The 18,670-nt window shown below is 37.3% G+C and overlaps 1 protein-coding gene across 10 annotated transcripts in view; it reads left to right on the top strand.

The window, feature by feature from the left end:
• The window catches only part of DLG2 (discs large MAGUK scaffold protein 2), a 1,082,159-nt gene that overhangs the window by 592,382 nt on the left and 471,107 nt on the right, over positions 1–18,670 (top strand). For 4 of the 10 annotated variants that reach the window (XM_086614498.1, XM_086614479.1, XM_086614461.1 and 1 more), the window contains exon 1: positions 10,006–10,323. The exons of the other annotated variants lie outside the window; for them this stretch is intronic. In XM_086614498.1, coding sequence (XP_086470624.1) covers positions 10,006–10,323 — 318 coding nt within the window. Of the gene's footprint in view, positions 1–10,005; positions 10,324–18,670 lie in introns of those variants that run through there. 10 annotated transcript variants of the gene reach the window in all.

Raw genomic sequence — 18,670 nt, 5'->3', positions numbered from 1 at the left:
TGAAGTTTTCTTTGTATAATTTCAGATTTGCTATTTAATAAAGAAAAAAGGCCCACTGAAAAAGATAATTTTAAAAAAAATCTAATTAGTTGTTTGCTTGACTTTCCACTGTCCAGAAATGTTGGAAGTTTTGTTTTTTCTCTACAAGGAAGAAGTCGGGGAAACTGTCTAAAAACAAAGTGCCATAGAAGAGAAATTTAATTAAATTAATAGTTCCATACTTCTGGGACTGTGTGGTTTTAGCCCAAGAAGGAACTGAAAATTAAAATTATCACAATGCTAAAACAATGGGTATCTTATCACTTAGGACACTTTTTAAAATACAAGAATGGAAGATGAAAAATGCAACTTTCTTAAAATAGATTTTAAAGATGATTCAGAGTTATAGACCAGGGAATCTGCCTTTACGCTGCCTAAAATGGTTGAAAATATAATGCATTCTCACAAAGGAAGAGTCAACATAGCTATTCTAAAGGGAAAGCTTTGTCAAAAGACTGTTCTAATTCTGTAGAAGTGTAACTTGGTGTGTGCAGAAGGAAAATATATCCATACAATATAATTGTATTTTTTAAAAACTTTTGGCAAAGTTCTGAAAAATACGTCTGAAGAAAATTAAAGTGAACTGTAGAAGAGGAACAGAGGGTCTGTTCTGGATTTATGATTGCTTAACATGTAAGAAGCCTGGAAAGGCAACAGAATTGGATGAGAGTGCAAAATTAGACTAATTAACCTAGACTAAACTAACTGTGAAGTTAGAGAAGAAGCTACTGACAGCTGACCAGCCCAGTGGTGTGAAGCGACTGACTCTTAGTCTTTATAAAAAATGAAAAATATAATTTGAATTTAAGTATTTTCATGTATTAAGATCAGTGATACATAGCTTGTTTTACTGGCACATGTGAAGTATAGAGTAAATGGTTTATCTACTTACCTATCAGCCTATTTCTCCAGAAAAACAGCTTTTTGAAGGATACATTATCCTTGAAAGGGTCCAAATAGTCACCATTGAGTATATGAGGAAATCTTCAATCTTAGATTGTCCTCTGGATAAAAGTATTTTCTGATGAATTAGATTTTTTTTTTTTTTCAATACTTTAGGCCCTTTGGAAAGTGAGCTTTGGACTCTCAGGTTGCTTAGATTCTTCAATAAATTATTAGGTTGTATATACTGCAGTCAATTATTGTACTACTTGATATTTCATTTACCTGAAGATGAGATTCTATTGATAGATGAAAACATTTTTTATACATTAAGTAACTAAACACGTGTGCCAGTAACATAAACATCATCCTGTGAGTTTGTTGTGTCAACTTCCTCGTATTCAATAGAGAGGCAAATGTGTTATGAAATAATTCTTAGTGTAGTCTTGTAACATGAATGAGTGGAACCTTGTTCAGAAAGTGTCCTTTCTCATCTATGCTCTAGATGTTTAAGTGACATTGACACTAGCTTGAGTGTTTCATCAATTCAAAATTTATTTGAAAATTGTTGAAATACCATTTAGTAAAAGGAAGTTAGAGCCAAAAAGGTCCTCAAAGAGGAATTGAAAATATTGAATTTTGAAACATTAGGGACCAGATTTCTGAAGGAAACAAAAATTGTTCAGCAAGTTTTTTGGGTTTGTGGGGTTTTTTGTTGTTGTTTTGTGAACACTTTTATGTAAGATCCTTCAGAATAGAAGGTATCTGGTTTTGAAGAACAGAGAATCTTAGTTTACATGTTCGCTTAATAAATAAACTCTGTTCTGAAATAGTGCACCTTATAGTAATAGTATTGCGTGTATTCGTTTGAGACTTTTTTCTAAGCATTATTCTTTCAGTAGCTAGATGTTATACTCAATTTGTAGACACACTCCAGGATATTAAAGTAATGAATACAGTTTGCCAAGAACTGTCTTGCAAGAAGTCCCCCAGTATATGGACTGATTTTATAAACTTGCTTTATCAATGTTCCAAGGGCTGTTTATTTTGGTGTTTTTTTTGTAGCGTTCTGGTCACTAACCAGTCACTAACAGCTAGTTATCACAAAAAGCTGCAAAAGTGTAATACTCTTTAGACTGGATACATTTTAAAGAAAACAGTAAAATGCTTATAGGCTGGAAGAGCTGACTTACATGGAACTAGTTAACAAACTGGATAAACAGACTAACAAACCATGGGAGCTATAGGGATCTTTTCATTTGAAAGTAATGATTACTGGGAGGGATAAAGAATGGTTTAAAGCAAAATGAAAGAATAGAAATAACTTGATGAAAACAAGGAGATGGAAGTTGAAAATAACTCAGGCAAATGTTTCTCAGAGTGAGAGCTGTTTGAAGAGCAGCTTTTCCAGATAAACGTTGGAATTGGTTTCAATAAATGATGTAAAGCAAAATAAAAACCTTGCAATACATATTGCCTACTTTTCAGTATATGACTCCTCAACTGTTCTTTGATTTGCTCTGATATCTCCTTTAAGACGGTAGACTGTAATTCTATGAAGTCATAAGGTTGTTGTGGCTTCAGTTTCAGGCTGCTCCTTGCTTCTGGCCTTTATTCTTCCAATCCTGTTTACTATCACACATTAGAAATGTAAAATGTCAGAGATTTCTACCAGAAGGAGAAACAGGCCAGATTCGTTTGAATTATCTAAATGTAATTTGCTGCTTGACAGCATATAACATCTCTCTTTCCTTCACAAGTTAATGTGCTTTCCATGCAATCCTGTTATATAGACCAGATTGTTTTCCTAAGGTAGCAAGTGGTTCCAAGAAGTCATGTGTTTTGTTACTGAGGGTTTACGTTGCTGGAAGTTTTTATATAAATAAAAATCATCCTCACAATTTAAAGGAAGAAAAGTGCTCTTCTGTATCACCGTGTTTCCTCTGGCTTTAACCAACACAGCTCAGGCACGTGGCTGGTCCTTTACCTGCTGTATTCTGGAGATCTTTCTCCAAAGTATCGTTTTGGGAAGCATATTTAGTTATGTCTTCTCTTCCTAAAACCAAGTGGAATCCTAAAGTAGGTATGAATAGCAAGCTGCCTTTACATTGACTAACAACAGAGAAATTTCTTTTTAACTTAGCCATTAGTTTGGTTTCATTCACATGTATAGTGCTAGCGAGACTTTTGGGATTATCTGGTTTGACCTACTGTAGAACACAGACTCTAGAATTTTACTCTGTCAGTCCTGCACTGAGCTCAATAACTTCTAACTTTATCGAAGCAAAGAGCAATTGGTCCAGGACCTTGAGGTCACTTGGTGAAGATATGGTGTACTGTTATTGGTGCTCCAAATAATGCCAATAGGTTGGGTTTTCTCTTTGAAGTAATGAAGACAGATATTAAGAACAAATATCTAAAATATATACAAAACTCTTATGTCTAGAGGGACTGTGTTTATGGGTAAAGTTCTTTTCAATATAAAGCCATCAAGGATTCATCTTGCTTCTGTACCTTCCTTACTTGATTCGTGTACCATCCTTGTCGTATAAATGCACAGCACATGGACACGCATATAATTCCTTTATGAAAACACACTAGGGTATTTCTGTTTGGAAAACTGTTTCAGACGTTTTTGTCAGCTGAAACGAAATCTCAGGGGTGGCCAGGTATAGATTGATTCAGATCTGTAGAGAAACAACACAGATTTTCATTATTCTTTTAATATTCCATCAATTGAGTTCCAGTTAAATGGCTGTGCTTTTGTTGTGAAAGTTACCTTAGTCACTTAAAACAAGTCATTTTTTTTCCTAAAGGCTGAAGAAGGAGCTTAGAAACTTGAAGTCTCAGTAATGTATGTTATAAAACCTGTCTTTCTTGGCTGTGCTATGTGATCACATCTCTCTGCTTTCCCTTTAACTGCAGTGAAAGCTTACAACTGGCCCATAATAAGACAGTGTCAGAACTATGCCAAACTCTTTAAAGATTTTGTGTGTTTCATAGATTTCATAGATTTTCTAGGTTGGAAAAGACCTTAGAGATCATCCAGTCCAACCGTCCCTAATCCCCATTAAACCATATCGCTAAGTAGATCATCCACCCTATTCTTAAACACATCCAGGGATGGGGACTCAACCACCTCCCTGGACAGCCAAGAACTGTCTTGCAAGAAGTCCCCAAGTATATGGACTGATTTTATAAACTTGCTTTATCAATGTTCCAGGGGCTGTTATGAACATAACACAAATATCTTCATAGGGAAGAAACAATTTCTCATTGCCTGCTAGTAAATTTGAGTGAAGTTCTTTCAAAATAACTTTTATGGGAAACAATTGGTTGAAAAGAGGCTGCTGTAATAGACACTACACCTAAGAAAGACTGCCTGAGTTGGCTAATTGGCATTCTTTATTTGCTGTGTGGATTGCTAGCATGGGAATAAAAATATGCTTCTGCAAAACTTCTAGCTTGATTATTTTGTCCTCTTTATGCAATGTTTTCAGCACATATATCTTTATGCAATGTGACTCTGTAACAAAAATCCTGATTAATCTATTCTATGGATACCTCCTGTGTATTTATGGTATACTTCTACTGCCGAGGTTACTACCTAAATGGAGACACAGCATAGTTGGATTTCTCTTTCAAAATCAAAAATCACCCAAGTAAATTACATGCTGTTTTATTCCTAATTTAACAGAGAGACAAATAAGGATAGTTTAAGGTACTGAATATCTTCATGCAACTGAACTTGGGGATATGAATTTTAAGTAACTATTAGCCATTAGTATTTCTTTATATCCTTTTTTTTTTTTTTACATGCAAAACAATGTTGGAGTATTAGGTTGATACTGAAGTTCTGAAATTCAGTTACTAAAAAATTGGAGATACAGAATCAGGTCTTAAAAAAGCTGCCTTAAATTTGCCAAAGTGCTAGTGTTAGACTCTAATAGCCCTTCAGTTTACAAAGAGGTTAAAGTTTTGGACTCAGCAGTGCTTGTCACAACCTGGCCAAAGCTACTCAAGCAAAGGACTTTTGTTTCTCATGATAGTTAGTGGAAGTTCAAGGTCATATTTAAGTATTTTGGGAAAGTCTTGAACCTGGCCCTCTTTGTCCTCAACAGCGTGTGGAAAAGAGGCGTCAGTAAATGTTTCCCACATAGTGAAAATGATGGTTGCAACAACCCTTGCTGTCCTTTCTACCCTATGCATTGAATATATCTTTTCTAAACAGATCTTTTTGCAGTTCCATCTAAGTTATTTTGCTTAATGGCTTTATATGAATCTAGTCTAAGGTGAACTAAAGCACTTAAATAAAGTGCACTGAATTCTCCAGAGGAGAGAACTCCACAAACTATTACACACCTCTGCCTGAAAATAGCAGGTCGTGTAAGGGATATTTCTGTATTGGCATAGAAATGTTCTTGTATTTCAGTCTTTCCACTGCGATTTTATGATTCCTAGATTCACTTGGATGTGAAATTGGTAAACCTGCTGCTCTGTTCTCCACCAGCTTTGACATGATTGACTTTGACTTAATATTCCCAGCTGAGGGTTGTTTTCTTCTGTTGATACGGTTCCTTTCCAAACTCTTGTCATTCTGCTTTTTCATTGTATCTTGATTTCTAAATTATTGTCCTTATGGTAACCCTAGGACATGCAGCTAACACTGAGAATGGATATGCTTGCATTGGTAACTCCTTAAGCTTTTCTACCCTCCCATAAAAATCAAAAGAACATGCCCTTGATCGTACAGGCAGATGTGTTGTGCAGGGAGCTGTGTCTCAGATGGCACTGTGATGATATTTTTGCATAAAACTCCAAAGCTTCAGATCCATCCTTTTTTTTTAAATGATATAGGGATGATACAAATTTATTAAGTGAACAAACTCTTAAAGACCATTGACAGATTTCCAAAGAAACTTCCTTAATGGTGAAATTTTTTAATAACCACCTTTTATTTTATTTCTCCTCTTTTACGGTTCTGTTTTTCGTGTTGCAGTCCTGCGTGTCTGTCTTGTCTTACACACCTGGAGGGAGAGAGGAGTAGGCAGACCTGAAATAGAACATGAGCTGTTTTATTTCAGATGTGTCCTCCCCACTCCTTATGTTCTAGTTTCATTAAATGAAGTGGGTTTTTTTTTTTCATTTTACATACAGGATAGTCACCGAAATAAGCAATTTTCCCAATACTTCCTAGGTACCCTGTGATAGCAATGAGTCGTGTCAGATCACTTGGCTCCTGGCCGAACCTTGGACCAGTCACAACCATTCCTTCTAGCCTATGTCACCACTAAGACTATTATTTCTATACCAGCATAATTACTTTTCATCAAACAAACAAACAAATAGTTGCAAAGAAATTGAATTTGACTTATTTCAGTAGTCCTGATATCATATTAATAATTGTTCTCGTCATTTTCCTTTCTAGAAAAATATTTGTAGAAATATGAAGACCACTAAATAAGCTGATCCACTCCACGTGTATTACTCTTCTTTCATTCTGTATGTTTTATGGTTGCATAACATTGCATTCTTGGTTGGAGGGAAAAATCTGTTACTACATCTAAATCATCTTTGCCCATGCTTCTAGCTTCCCTTTCAGAACTCTATTAATAATTTTTGTTTCCCATATGCAGTTTTTGTTTCCCATATGCACATTTTTGCCTGAAGCAAGCTCTTCTCAGTGCTTATTTTTGGTGTATGTCCAACATTACTGTAATCCAGTTACAGTTATTTGTGCTGGTAGAATATCAGCTAAATCTATTTGCTCCATTTTGTCATGCCTACTTAATATTTTAAAAAGAAAATTAGTGAGATTTTTCGACAACAGTATCAGGTCAAACACAGTTCACGCAGTGTACTGTACAATATTCAGTTTTGCTTTGTGCACCAGTTATTATGAAATTAGGATGATAGTTGGGCATGTGGATTTGAGCCATGTGTTAATCCAAGTTCATCCAGAAGTGCGTGCCATCCTGCCTAATACAATGGTTCAATTACGGCCGATGAAATTGCATTATCTTTTGAATCCATCTTACCATGCTGTCTGGCAATTAGTCTCACATAGGCATCCCATATTCAAGTGGTTTTGTCTCACACAGGCAGTGCCAAATTTCAAAAAAAAAAAAAGGTGGACGGTTAAATCATTGATTAATAGGATTTTTTTTTATTTACTGATTTTCTAAGTATGAAATAGCCTAGAAGTGTCAGGTAGGTTCAGGGTAAGTTCAGTGGTGTCAAATTCTTATGAAAAAAATTTTTCCACGTCCTGATAAGAGGCCATTTCAAACGTAGTGTTTTAACAGCATATGAATAAACGTTACAGTCAAGAGGATGCCTTTGCCTTTCTGCATTGTTCTGGTTGGGGTGTAGTAAGGTTGCTAAAGGGTCACTTACTGCTTTATAATATAGGACTGTGAGGGTTTGTGATAGATGATTTGGTGCTCTGGTACAGGTGGCTTTACCCAATATTATCAGTGTAGATGTGTGTCTGGCCACAGAACGTGTAGATTCTTTCCACTCCCCAACCACATTGTAGCTGTTGCTTGCCCTGATGTGTTTTTCTTTCTAATGTATTTTTTTGAGTGGCCTTTTTGAAGTTTATATGTAAACTTTTTTTGACTTCTGCAGTTAACCAGGTTTCTCCAAACAGCTCTGAAAGACATATTTAAACTGAGTATTTTTTCAGATTCTGACTGGCATTTGAGAAAGCTGCAATAGCATCAGTATATTCTGGAGTGAACTGGGTAGCTTGCTTTGTGACAGAAAAGCTGATGGTCTTAAGCTGACGGGTACTGCTAATATATGCATGTGATGATGAAAATGAAATCTGAAGTTGGCCATGTTAGTGCTTTGTCTTTAAATATATATATGGTATACAAATAAATATGTTATTATTTTCATTATTTAAAGCATCAATTAATGATAATCTGTGCATTTCTTACATAGAAGTAGTCCTGCTGGAAATGATGGAGTAATGATTTGGATTATTTTCTGGTAGACAAGTTTTTAGGTCCTCAGGTTTGAGTTACCCTTGAACATGAGAAGAAAGCAGCTTTCTGGACAGCTCACACACCCCCACTCCTTATGCTTGAATAAAATTGCAAAAACAGGGATTCAGTCTTATGTATCTTTACACTTACTTCACATGTAGCAATGATTACCCTGTAGACTCTTTTAGCTCAGATTTTTAAGTGCTGGCTTCCATATCTATACCTGCTAGTCAGAAGTGCATTAATATTTGCTTTTCAAACATGAAACAACTTCAACTGTATAAAAAGCTATAAGAGTACTTGCAGTTGGGCACATGTTAGGTGAGAGAACATAGCTGGGTGTATGATTTTGGCTTTTCAGCAAAGTTCTGAATAAACCTTGCATTATAACATGATTCTAGTGTAATTTGAGACTAGCACCTTGAATGAAAATACGGTTAAAACTGATGTTAGTTTCACAACCAACAATTTGAATTACAATGTCAAAATATTTTCTCCACTGTTAGAGCATTGCTGTAATTTTGCATTGAGAATTACTGCCAGGTTGTATCATTATGTATTTTAGCAATGTCTAAGCTTTGAGGAATTTGGGTTTAGTAATTTAGGAGGAACTAAATAATCGAATCAAGTCTTACTGCACCAAAGCATTTGTAAGAATTCTTTTATCTCATTTAAAAGTGTATTTGCAGATAGCCATAGTTGTCTTTTTGTCTTTGAAATCTTTCAATGTAAATTTGCTTTAGCCTTTGGAATGTTAAAAATATACATATCACTTACAAATTCTGTTTAATTTTTGTATATTTAAATCCTAGTTGGACACCAATAGACATAAAAGGATTCTGTGACAGTCCTGTATTTTTAAAAAAAAAATCAACTGGGTATTTTCTATGGTTAAAAGTACCAGAGACAGACTTAGGTTGAAAGAAAAATAAAATCTCCAAAAACTATAGATATATGGGAGTCCAAGATCCACTGAGGCTTAAGGGGCTAAAGACTTAGTCACCTGAGACTGAAGTATGTCTCTGAATCTCTTTAGATGCTTGAAACAATCAGCTCAGATTCTATACACTTTAAACCTCTGTCATTTCTATGAGAAGAAAGAAAATACTAATAAAGATTGCAGGAAAATTTAAGGAAAAGAGATTGCATTTGTAGGAAAAATCTTAGAGGGGATTTACAAAAAACCCTGTACAGAAGGTTATTGACAAGCACCAAAGAATTTGGAAAGGATGAATAAAAAGGAGAAAATCATCCATCAGTCATAATCTTGACGACCTTGTATACAAATATATATTCACATTTGTCTGTATAAGCTGCTGCAGATTTGTTAATTTTTTTGCATAGATCTTTTCTAAGCTGCTTTATTTTCAAATTCAGCCTCTTGCTCTCTTTCCATGATGTTTATGTACATTAATACATACCAAAGTTTACGCTACGACTTAGCATTTAGGGCAGATAACATTCTTCCCAAACTTGTCATTTGCATCTTCTGATGCAATTTTGTTGACAAGGTCTTTTCAGGCATGCAGGGGAAAAAAAAACAAAAACACAACCCCACTCCTGCTGTCTCTTTTGATCATTGGCAAAGGCGTATCTTTTTCAGTAGTTTCTCCAGCTGCTATTTCCACCAGAAAGCACTTTGCCCATCAAGCTCGTACATACAAACCTGCTTCAGCAGGGTGCCTGCTGCCGGTTGTGGCGGGGCCAGCTAGAAAAAGACCCAATCTTCCTGAAAATTGCAAGAGTGGGTTTTGTTCTCTTTTTTTTTTTTTTTTTTCTTTTTTTTTCCTCCCCCTCTCCTCCCGTGGTTTGTCATCCAGAAAGGGATGCGGGCGCGCGTCCCGGCCACGCAGAGCATTGATTGCTTCTGCCTGCAGCGGGGATGCTGTCAAGTCGCTGCGCGAGTGGAGTCCGGTGTTGACACGGAGCCGCTGGCCAGCACCGAGCTGTGCCCGGCTCCCGCCGTGCCCGGCTGCTGCTGTGCCCGCCGCTAGCCCCGGCCAAGGGGCTTGGCGAGGCCCCGGCCGCGGACCTCGCTCCCGGGAGGAGAAGCGCTCCATGCGAAGCCACCGCAGGAAGCCCTGGGTGCGCCATGCACGCGCCCCTTCCCAAGCAGCGCAGCTGCGGCAGAGGGTCCGAGGGGTCGGACGCCGGCAGGAACGCGCATCCCGTAGCGAGGGATGCCCACTGCGCCTGTCGTTGGCACCAGCATCCCCCGGGGCTCCAGTATAGCTCTCAAGCGCTTCCCTCTTGGGGGCCTGGGGGTGCCAGCCAGGGCAGGAGCAAGTTCGTCCCTTTGTGGGACACTCTGCGGAAGAGCCCCCATAAATCCCCGGCCAAGCCGCAGGGCAGCCCGGGAGAGTGGTGGTCAGAGTGCGCCTGTGCCCACCGCTGGTCCCCCCCGGTGCAGGTGAGCCAATTCTTCACTCTCCGAGCGACTTAGAGGATGCTCCAGGGAAAGAAAGTGAGGTTTGTCTGGTGGTGTCGGCAACTCTTCGTGCTGGGTCCGGATCTGTGTTTAGTGGTGCCTTCTGGAAAAATTATATGCAAGGGCGAGCTGTCGGTTGGTAATGTCTGCTGTTTGAGTATTGATTCTGTGTGGCCTGTGGAAATCGTGGGATCCTCTTAGTAAGGTTTTCTTGTTAGAATGTTTTGATTTCTACCTCGAGGTTCTACAGACTTCGTATTCTGTTGTGTTGTGTAAAGAAATGATGTCTTTATCTCCCCCGTGTAATGGATTTTGCCTGCTTCTGTAAACAGTTTGTTTTCAAATATTGCATGAAGTTAATAAGGATATTTTAAATAGAGAACATGGTGTGTGTGTGGGGGGGGGGTGTTAGATTTATTAATAAGAGATGGTGTGACCTCTTTTTTTTCATTTGAACGTCAAATGTAATTGAAGTCTTTAATAAATATGAAATAGCTCTTTAGCTTTCACAAATCCATAGATTTTTATTTAATGGCAAGGCAGTGTATTTTGAAATAGAAACCAACCAGGATCTAGGATGTGTACAGATACCTGTAAGCAATTATGCTGAGAATGATTACACACCAGATAACCCAGCACTGTGAAACAGAAATCACAGTGACACTCATATGATGGGTAATATTAAAAAACATTAACACTTCCTTCTCTGATGCATGTTTTCATTTCTCCCTTACAAAAGTTTAAGCTCATTCAAAAGCTTTGTATTATGTCAACACCAAATCCTTCTGCCAGAATTTCACACTAAAAAAGCAGAATTTAATGTTGAAATAGATTTTTGAGACGTGTTTACTTACTGAAATAGTACACTCTAGAGTTTAACTAGCCTTAGCCCACATTGAACATGTGCACCCTCCCTAGAGATAAAATCAATTCTTTGGTGGAAATTGTTTTAATATATTTTCACTGAACAGAAAAGCAATAAGACAAAGGGCTGTCAGATAGCATAGCTGTGCTTTATCTTGTCTTATGGTCTAAAAAAAATTATGCTCTCTTGACTGAAAGTGATTGCTATATATAAAAAGCTTCATTTTTTGCCTCAAATCTATTATCAAGTGGAAAAACTAAGCTTTCTGATCTATTTTAGAGTGACTAAAATGTTGCATGTGACAATAGTATATGTTACACATTTTCTGTCATATACAAAGCACATGCAACTCTTTATGTTGGAATAAAGCCAACATTAAAATAATATATAAAACATAGAACTAGACTTTGTTCTAATTTTAGTTATAAAAAGCTCTAAATGTTTTCTTAGGCTCTGAAGATTTTTGTTTTGGAAAAAGCTTGAAGGAAAAAGATACTCTAAAGGAAAAAGTTCTTTGGTTTTCAAAGGTATAGAATTTATAAAAAGAAAATGGAGAAATAAAAAAAAAATAAAGGCCACTTCTAAGACTACTTCTTAGTATCCAAGTTATAGACACGTTATGATATTACTTCAGTATTTTCAATGCCTTTGTAATCACAACCACTTGTGTTTAGATAATGTGAAATTGTTCAGGTGTATATACTTTATGTTTAATTATCAACTCTGCACTGTGAACTTTCTTTCCTGTATGTTCTTAGTGCCAACTACATTATTCTGTTTAGGAAAGTCATTTTCTTGGGTTTGGCCTATAATGAATCAATCTGCCATCGATCGACCTGATGTTCTGTGCCTAGGGATGGCCTGATGTACTTACTTTGGCAAATACTTAGTGATTTTTATGTCATAGAGTTGTGAGATCGTTTGCTTCAAATAATAATCTATCTTTTTTTCTCTGTACAAAGTAAGCACTGTGCAAGCTATGGGAAGAAAGGAAAAAGTGTGTGTGTGTGTATGTGCATTGTATGTACATACACTCAGACAATCATTCTATCAATTGTATTGCCTAGATGCAATATGAGAAAACATTATAGAGCTGTCCTTAATAATTTCCCTTACTTTGGGGATACATGTTGAAGTCAGTGATGTTTTTTGAGGGCTGTGGTGACTGGGAAAACCATCATCTTGCCAAAATAAGGACCAGTATTGAAACAGTTATATTTGCTGGCCCAAAAAAGAAAAAATTATTTGAATTTTCTATCTTATGTGTAAATGTGGTAATAAATAAACTAGTGACAGCTTCAAAGGTGGAGGTCTTTTCTGCAAAGTTCTGAGTAGATTTTTCTTCCGCTTGACATTTCTGGGAGAGACTACCTTCTTCAAGCATAGGAAAGATGTAACACCTTAGAAAAACTGCTTCTTGATTAGTAACATGGTACCACGTTTAATGCACAGGTCCTGAATTCCTAGAGTATGTACCAGACAGCTATTACTAATGCACACTTTTGCATCCTGATAAAAATGTTGATTTTTTTTTGCTGAGAACATGACTTCATCTTTTTTACCAGTTCCTTCTTCCTTAGTATGTCAGAGCAAAGAATGGCATTACTAATATGGTATTATGGCATTACCATAATGGTATTACTAATATTTTAACTGTCTTAGAAGCTCTGCTTTGCAAGCTTACGTGTTTGTGGTCACTTGTAGTTTCATGTTGAATTGTGGGTATAAAAATACTCATTATATATATAAATAGAAGTTCATTTGGAATTACAAAAAAAAAAAAAAACCCTCTTGATTTTGTGTGTTGAAATCAAGTTTAGATGGAAGTTTAATTCCAAGACCTATTTATTTTAATTCCAGTGCTTTTTGACAAACTCATTTACAGTTCTGTTTACTTTAATTAAATGAAAAAGAGAAAAGAAAGGATAAAAAAAAGAAAAGTGAGTTAATAGACAAGTTTTACATTTCCTTGTTGCCTGGAAATATTTCTTACATCTCTGCAGTGCACTGGCTATCTTTATCCCTGTCAACATCATGGAGTCATAAAATTTGTGTGATCTATGCAGAGATTTCATATCTAAAGCCATAGTGATATGCTAATTGTCAGAGCTCTGAGCGAAATTTGTGGGGCAGGGTGTACGTGAAACGGAGTCGGGGCGGTGACCTGATGTTTTCCATGGGTCATTCTAACATTGGATGTAGTCTGTGACATGGCTATATGTTCCCTCTTGGCACATATAGACTGCTGTCACATATAATCTACCGATTAGTCGGAGGAGAAACGCATGATAACGTGTGTAGCAGAAGGTGTGCAATGAACAGCTCATCTTTGTGCAGAAGGGATGGAGGGGCAGGTGTCCCTATTACCCTGATTATAGGTTGAAGTGGAGATTGCAGAGATCGAGCTGCTGAGCTTGTTTTAAGAAGCCTAAGGTACAAATTTTACTTCTTGCAGTTTATATGAAAGAGGGCTTTCTCTAAACACCTTTTCAATATGGAGCTGCATGTTTTCAGATTCCTAGAGCTCAGTATTGTTCTGTTAAAGGGCAAGGAAAAAGTAGAAGTGGACTCTGATCTTTGTCTCTTTCCTAGTTCAGAAGACACTTTAGTTCAGCTGTTCTCAAGGAAAAACATCTCGTCTCAGGTAGTCTCCTGGATGTGTTACCTGAAAAAATGCACACACGTGTTTTGTTTTGAAAACTTACATAAAAGAGTAGATTTTCACATGTTTTTAAATGGTTTATTGTCAGTGTCACCTTTGATATTTTTTGTTTGTTGTTGATTATTTTTTTTCCAACAACATCAGAAAATATTTTTGGCAGTCAACGTCTGTTAAAAGAAATAGCATCCCTGAGAAGTTTCGTTACCTGGTAGAGACCTGTGAGCTAAACTCTAGTTTATAGATGTGGCATGACTTAAAAAAGGCAGCGAGCAATCAAATTCTGTAGTATGAACTGGGAATGGTCTTTTGTCTCTGAAGGCCTGTAGCGCTAGTGCTGAAATTCCAGAGCTCTTTACATGGTGAGACGAGGTGAGAGCTAGCTTCGAGGCACTCTGCTACGGTACTAAAGCAGAAGGTCTATTGTAAGAGATGCTGTCTCTCCTGACAGTATAAAGAAATGATTTGTCATCAGTTGTGTTTTTGAAAGCTTGGATGACTCCTTTCAGGTTCACAGATTCCCGTATGCAACTGGCCATTCTTCTGTCGAGTCACTCCCGGCAATGGAGGTACATTGAGCTACTTTAGGCAGCTAAGGGAGATCTGTTCACTCTGATTTAGTGTGTGCAAGTGCCAGTAAAATAGCAGTTAAAGGAGAGTCAAATAATGCTGTTTATTTGGCTTTTAAACTTTTTTTTTTTTTTTTTTAATCTTCAAGGCTATTGAGAAATAGATGTCATGGGTCAAGAGCTAAAGATTTGATGTAATTCTGGTACTCTTAAGAGGGATAAAACAGAGAGGAGTAACTGGGTAATTTTTAATGGAGAAAGCAATTCATATCCCATTCTCAGGCTGGTATGTTCTTATCAGTGGATTTAGGTGATAGTTCCTAAGTTTTAGGAGTATGTATCTTAATTCAGCATCTTACCTTGGATAGATCATTGTGCTGCATTTATAGAAGTAAACTCATTTGTACATCTTTTAAGGGACAGCTGCACAGATTGCTGACAATGTTTCAACGTGGAAATGCAGAAGCTCTTATTATGTTCTTTTTTACGAGAGGAATAATATTGTTCTAATGATTCCTGTATTCAGTCCTGTTGACTGTCAGAGGACTTTGAGAAGTCTGCAGCATTCTGGGTGACATTCACATCTGACACTCTCCCAGGACAGCTGCTTTAGAAAGCTTTCTGCTTTTACATTCATGTTTAACCTCATTTCTACCAAAACTGGGAAAGCATTGTTAATCTAAATGTTATGAATTAAGTATTATGTTTGGCACAAAAAGGAAGTCAAAGATTAGCAGTGATGGCTTTTGAGTCTCCTGCATTGGGGTTAGCGATCCTGTTCATGATGTAGGGAATGTTCCCACTTAGAAGTTACATGAAACATTGCATAATATTTGTTGACAAACATCATCTCCATAGTGTAAGGAATGTTCATCTGATTACGGTTTGAAAGATGGACATGGTGTGTGTGTAAGGAATGTTCATCTGATTACAGTTTGAAAGATGGACATGGTGTGTCATGAGAAGACTGGAAATTAAACAAGCTGAGACACATTTGGACTTTCATTTGGGCTTTCTCTTTACCGTACAGATTTAAAAAATAAAAAAGAAAAGAAAAGAAAATAACAAGAGAAAGAATACTCCAGCACTAGCCATGAGGCTTTGTGCTCTGCCCACTCAGGAACCTGGGGGTCTGTAATTCTACAGATTTTCCACAGTGTCTCAAGGGGGCATTCAGCCACCTCTGCCTGGACTGATAATGTAGTGTTGCTTTGCAAAGGCCACTGAGATCAAAAGAAAAGTGGATATTCTTTTCTTTTGTTGTATAATATTTTGTCTCCAACTATTAATTTATCAGGTCTTTCATCAGTGTTAATATTTTTGATAACACATAATTTTAAGTGGCAGCAAAAACAATTGAGAAAGAGGCATGGTTGCTTAGATCATGGAATTATTTGTGTGCAAGATGTTCTATATATTTTCATATAAATACTGAAAAGGAAAAATATATGCTATGTACTGTACTAATCAATGATTGTAATGATTTATAGTTTAGCTACACACATTTTGGCTCCTGCTGATTGTTCAGTCATAAATATGTTAATGCTTAATTTGCATGATTTGTTGCACCATATTTAGATTTGGATTTAATTAATCCCATGTTTCAAAGCTTCTCCTCCTAGATGCCTCAAGAAGCCAAGAACATTTTCTCCCCTTGACATATAATTTGGCTTCTGGGATTTTCAGGGGCGATGAAAAGGAGCATGGGAAGGGAAATGTAGAATTTGGAAGGGGATTGTTTGTAGCATTGGTAATTGGCCAAAACTGCACAAGTGCTCTGATAGTCTTCCTGCTATTGATAAATTTCTCTAATACTTGGCATGTGTATCCACCCGTGGATAAACTGTTCATCATATTTGAGAATAGAAGGGCAACTCTCTAGGACCAGACTGGCAGAACCCAAAGGGATTCAAAACATCTTTTTTTTTCCCCTTCTTTTTTCTATAGTCTACCACGTAATCCACTCCTAGGAATATCGAGGCATTTTCACCCAACAAGCTCCTTACCACCACAGGAATGTCTTTAATCTGTCCTGTATTTAGTCTCATGGTGCACAACATACAATAGGTTTTTAGTCTTCCTGTCTCTTACACTGACTCATGAGGTTATAGGTTGCTGGAACTGTTTTGTGACATGTCAACAGGATTGATAGACTGGATGATCTCTGCATTAAGGGGAAAAAAAGAAGGGTTGCCTTATGGCTTCCTGAAGATGATAGGAATAAAACTTGATAACCTGGTTGTGGTTTCTGTCTAATGTTCCACTACATTTAAATTATGCACTCAAAAATGCAAAAACCTTTACAGCAACTCAACAAGATGGTTTTGGTCTAATCAAAACAAATCAAGTGAAGGATGATCCATAACAGTTTATAGCTGGATTCTGAGCAATGGCTAAGACTGAGATAGAATTTGTCTCAGCTATTTTACTTTGGGACTTGAAGACCCAACCTGAAAATTGATTTCTGTTTTGGAAATGGCTATCTCTACTGTTCTGGGGTATTTGAATCAACTGTGAAAATGTCAGAGTTCTATACAAAAAAAAAAACCAAAACCAAAACTAAAGGGACTTTCTGGTTGTAGTAATGACAAGATTAACAGTTTGCTAATTTAGCTCTTGGTTTCTTCACGTCTGCATGTGTCTTTTGGATCAAAGATAACAAAAATAAAGCAAAAAATGCCAAAAAAACAGTTTCAAAAACTCCCATTGTTTTGAGAGTTAAAAATACAGGGATCAAAAAGGACTTCTTTATGTATTCAAAATACAGGTTCTGTAATATCTAAAATGAACATCAGAAAAACAAACAAAATAATCCTTTTTGTAAATTCCAATTCTGATATAAGCTTTCTTTTAAGTCACAGAATGCAGTACAAAATCCAATTTAGCAAAATAACATCTGGCTTTGTTTTAGATATATTGTACTTTTAATATAGAGTTTTACCTTTCTGATTAAGTATTTGTACAAGAAGCAGGTTACTTCAGCAGCTGAAATTGCTCCTATAATTGGTCAAACAGAACATCAGACAAATTATTTTCATTCTGCATTTCAAACAAGAGCAGGATGGAGTAGTGCCATAGGCTACCAGTTACTGACATCGTAGAGCAGCTATTCTGCACTCAGATATGAGAAAAAGTGAAACAGTCTTTTAAGATCCCTTATTTACATGTCTTTTTCTTTTAAATTCTGATAAGCACTTCCTCCATACTGCACTGGTATTTGTTGCATTCAAGCTCACAGTAACCTTTGCTATTTATCCGTGTGCTGGTTTGTCCAAGTTCTTATGTTGCAGTCATCACTCACCTGATAGCTGAGCACATTAAATATTTATTGAAAACATGAATAAGGTCTAAGCTCTGTTTTCACTTTCTTTCATTCTGTAGTGTCTATTCGGTGAAATACGTGGTTTTGACAGCTTTGTGAAGGAAAATGCAGCTGTGCTCCACTTATGAGTGGCTACCAGAGGAATGGGGTCCTGGCCCTACCACTTTCCTTCCTTCGTTGTGCTGCTTGGTATGGTTGCGTACTGAGCTCAGAGAACTGATATGCTGGAAAGTTAAACCAGGAGGGGAAAAAAAAGTGTCTGAGAGACCTATTTCACGGCCCAGCTTGATGTCCACTAGCACAGCTTCTAGCACCAGCACAATGCTGAGAGCAGAAGCATGTGACAAGGGATGTGTCCCAGAAGACAGCGCACAGCTGCCTCTTCCAAGGGTAGTCACACTTAACGTGCCACCCGACGTGTGCGTTTTGGCTTTGACAGCACAGCAGTGCTTGAGGGCTGCCCTGTGCTAAGTGCAGAAGCTTGTATCAAGCTCTTTGCTACCTCCAAGAACTCAGAAAATACGTTTCACTTAGGAAATGTAGAGCTTCAGCGATGCCTTGTTCCCTTTCCCTTTCCGTTCTCGCTTTCTGTTCAGCAGACACGTCTGGGTTCTCTCGAAATCCGTTCAGTTTGCAGTCATGAGCATGAAAGTCACTTGTCACAGGTCAGTTGTTGCAATTGAATTTATCTCTGTGAGACTTTAGTCAGGCAGACAGGCTCCAACAGGCAAATACCATCTCGCAAGAGGAACCACAAATTCTTATCTAGGTGTGCAATAAGAAGGCAGTAAAAAAATCAGAGCCCTGGTCTCGCATTGTCTCTGGGAGAGATGCTGGCCAGTTTACTACTGTGTTCCGAATGGTCTTTAGTCTTTGTACCCCACCAGCTTGCTCAAGCATAGGTTTAGTGACAA

Source organism: Tauraco erythrolophus, chromosome 1 (genome assembly GCF_009769465.1).
Source record: "Tauraco erythrolophus isolate bTauEry1 chromosome 1, bTauEry1.pri, whole genome shotgun sequence".
NCBI lineage: Eukaryota > Metazoa > Chordata > Aves > Musophagiformes > Musophagidae > Tauraco > Tauraco erythrolophus.
Note: the sequence above shows the minus strand (reverse complement) of the source record. Positions and strands in the feature narration are given on the sequence as shown.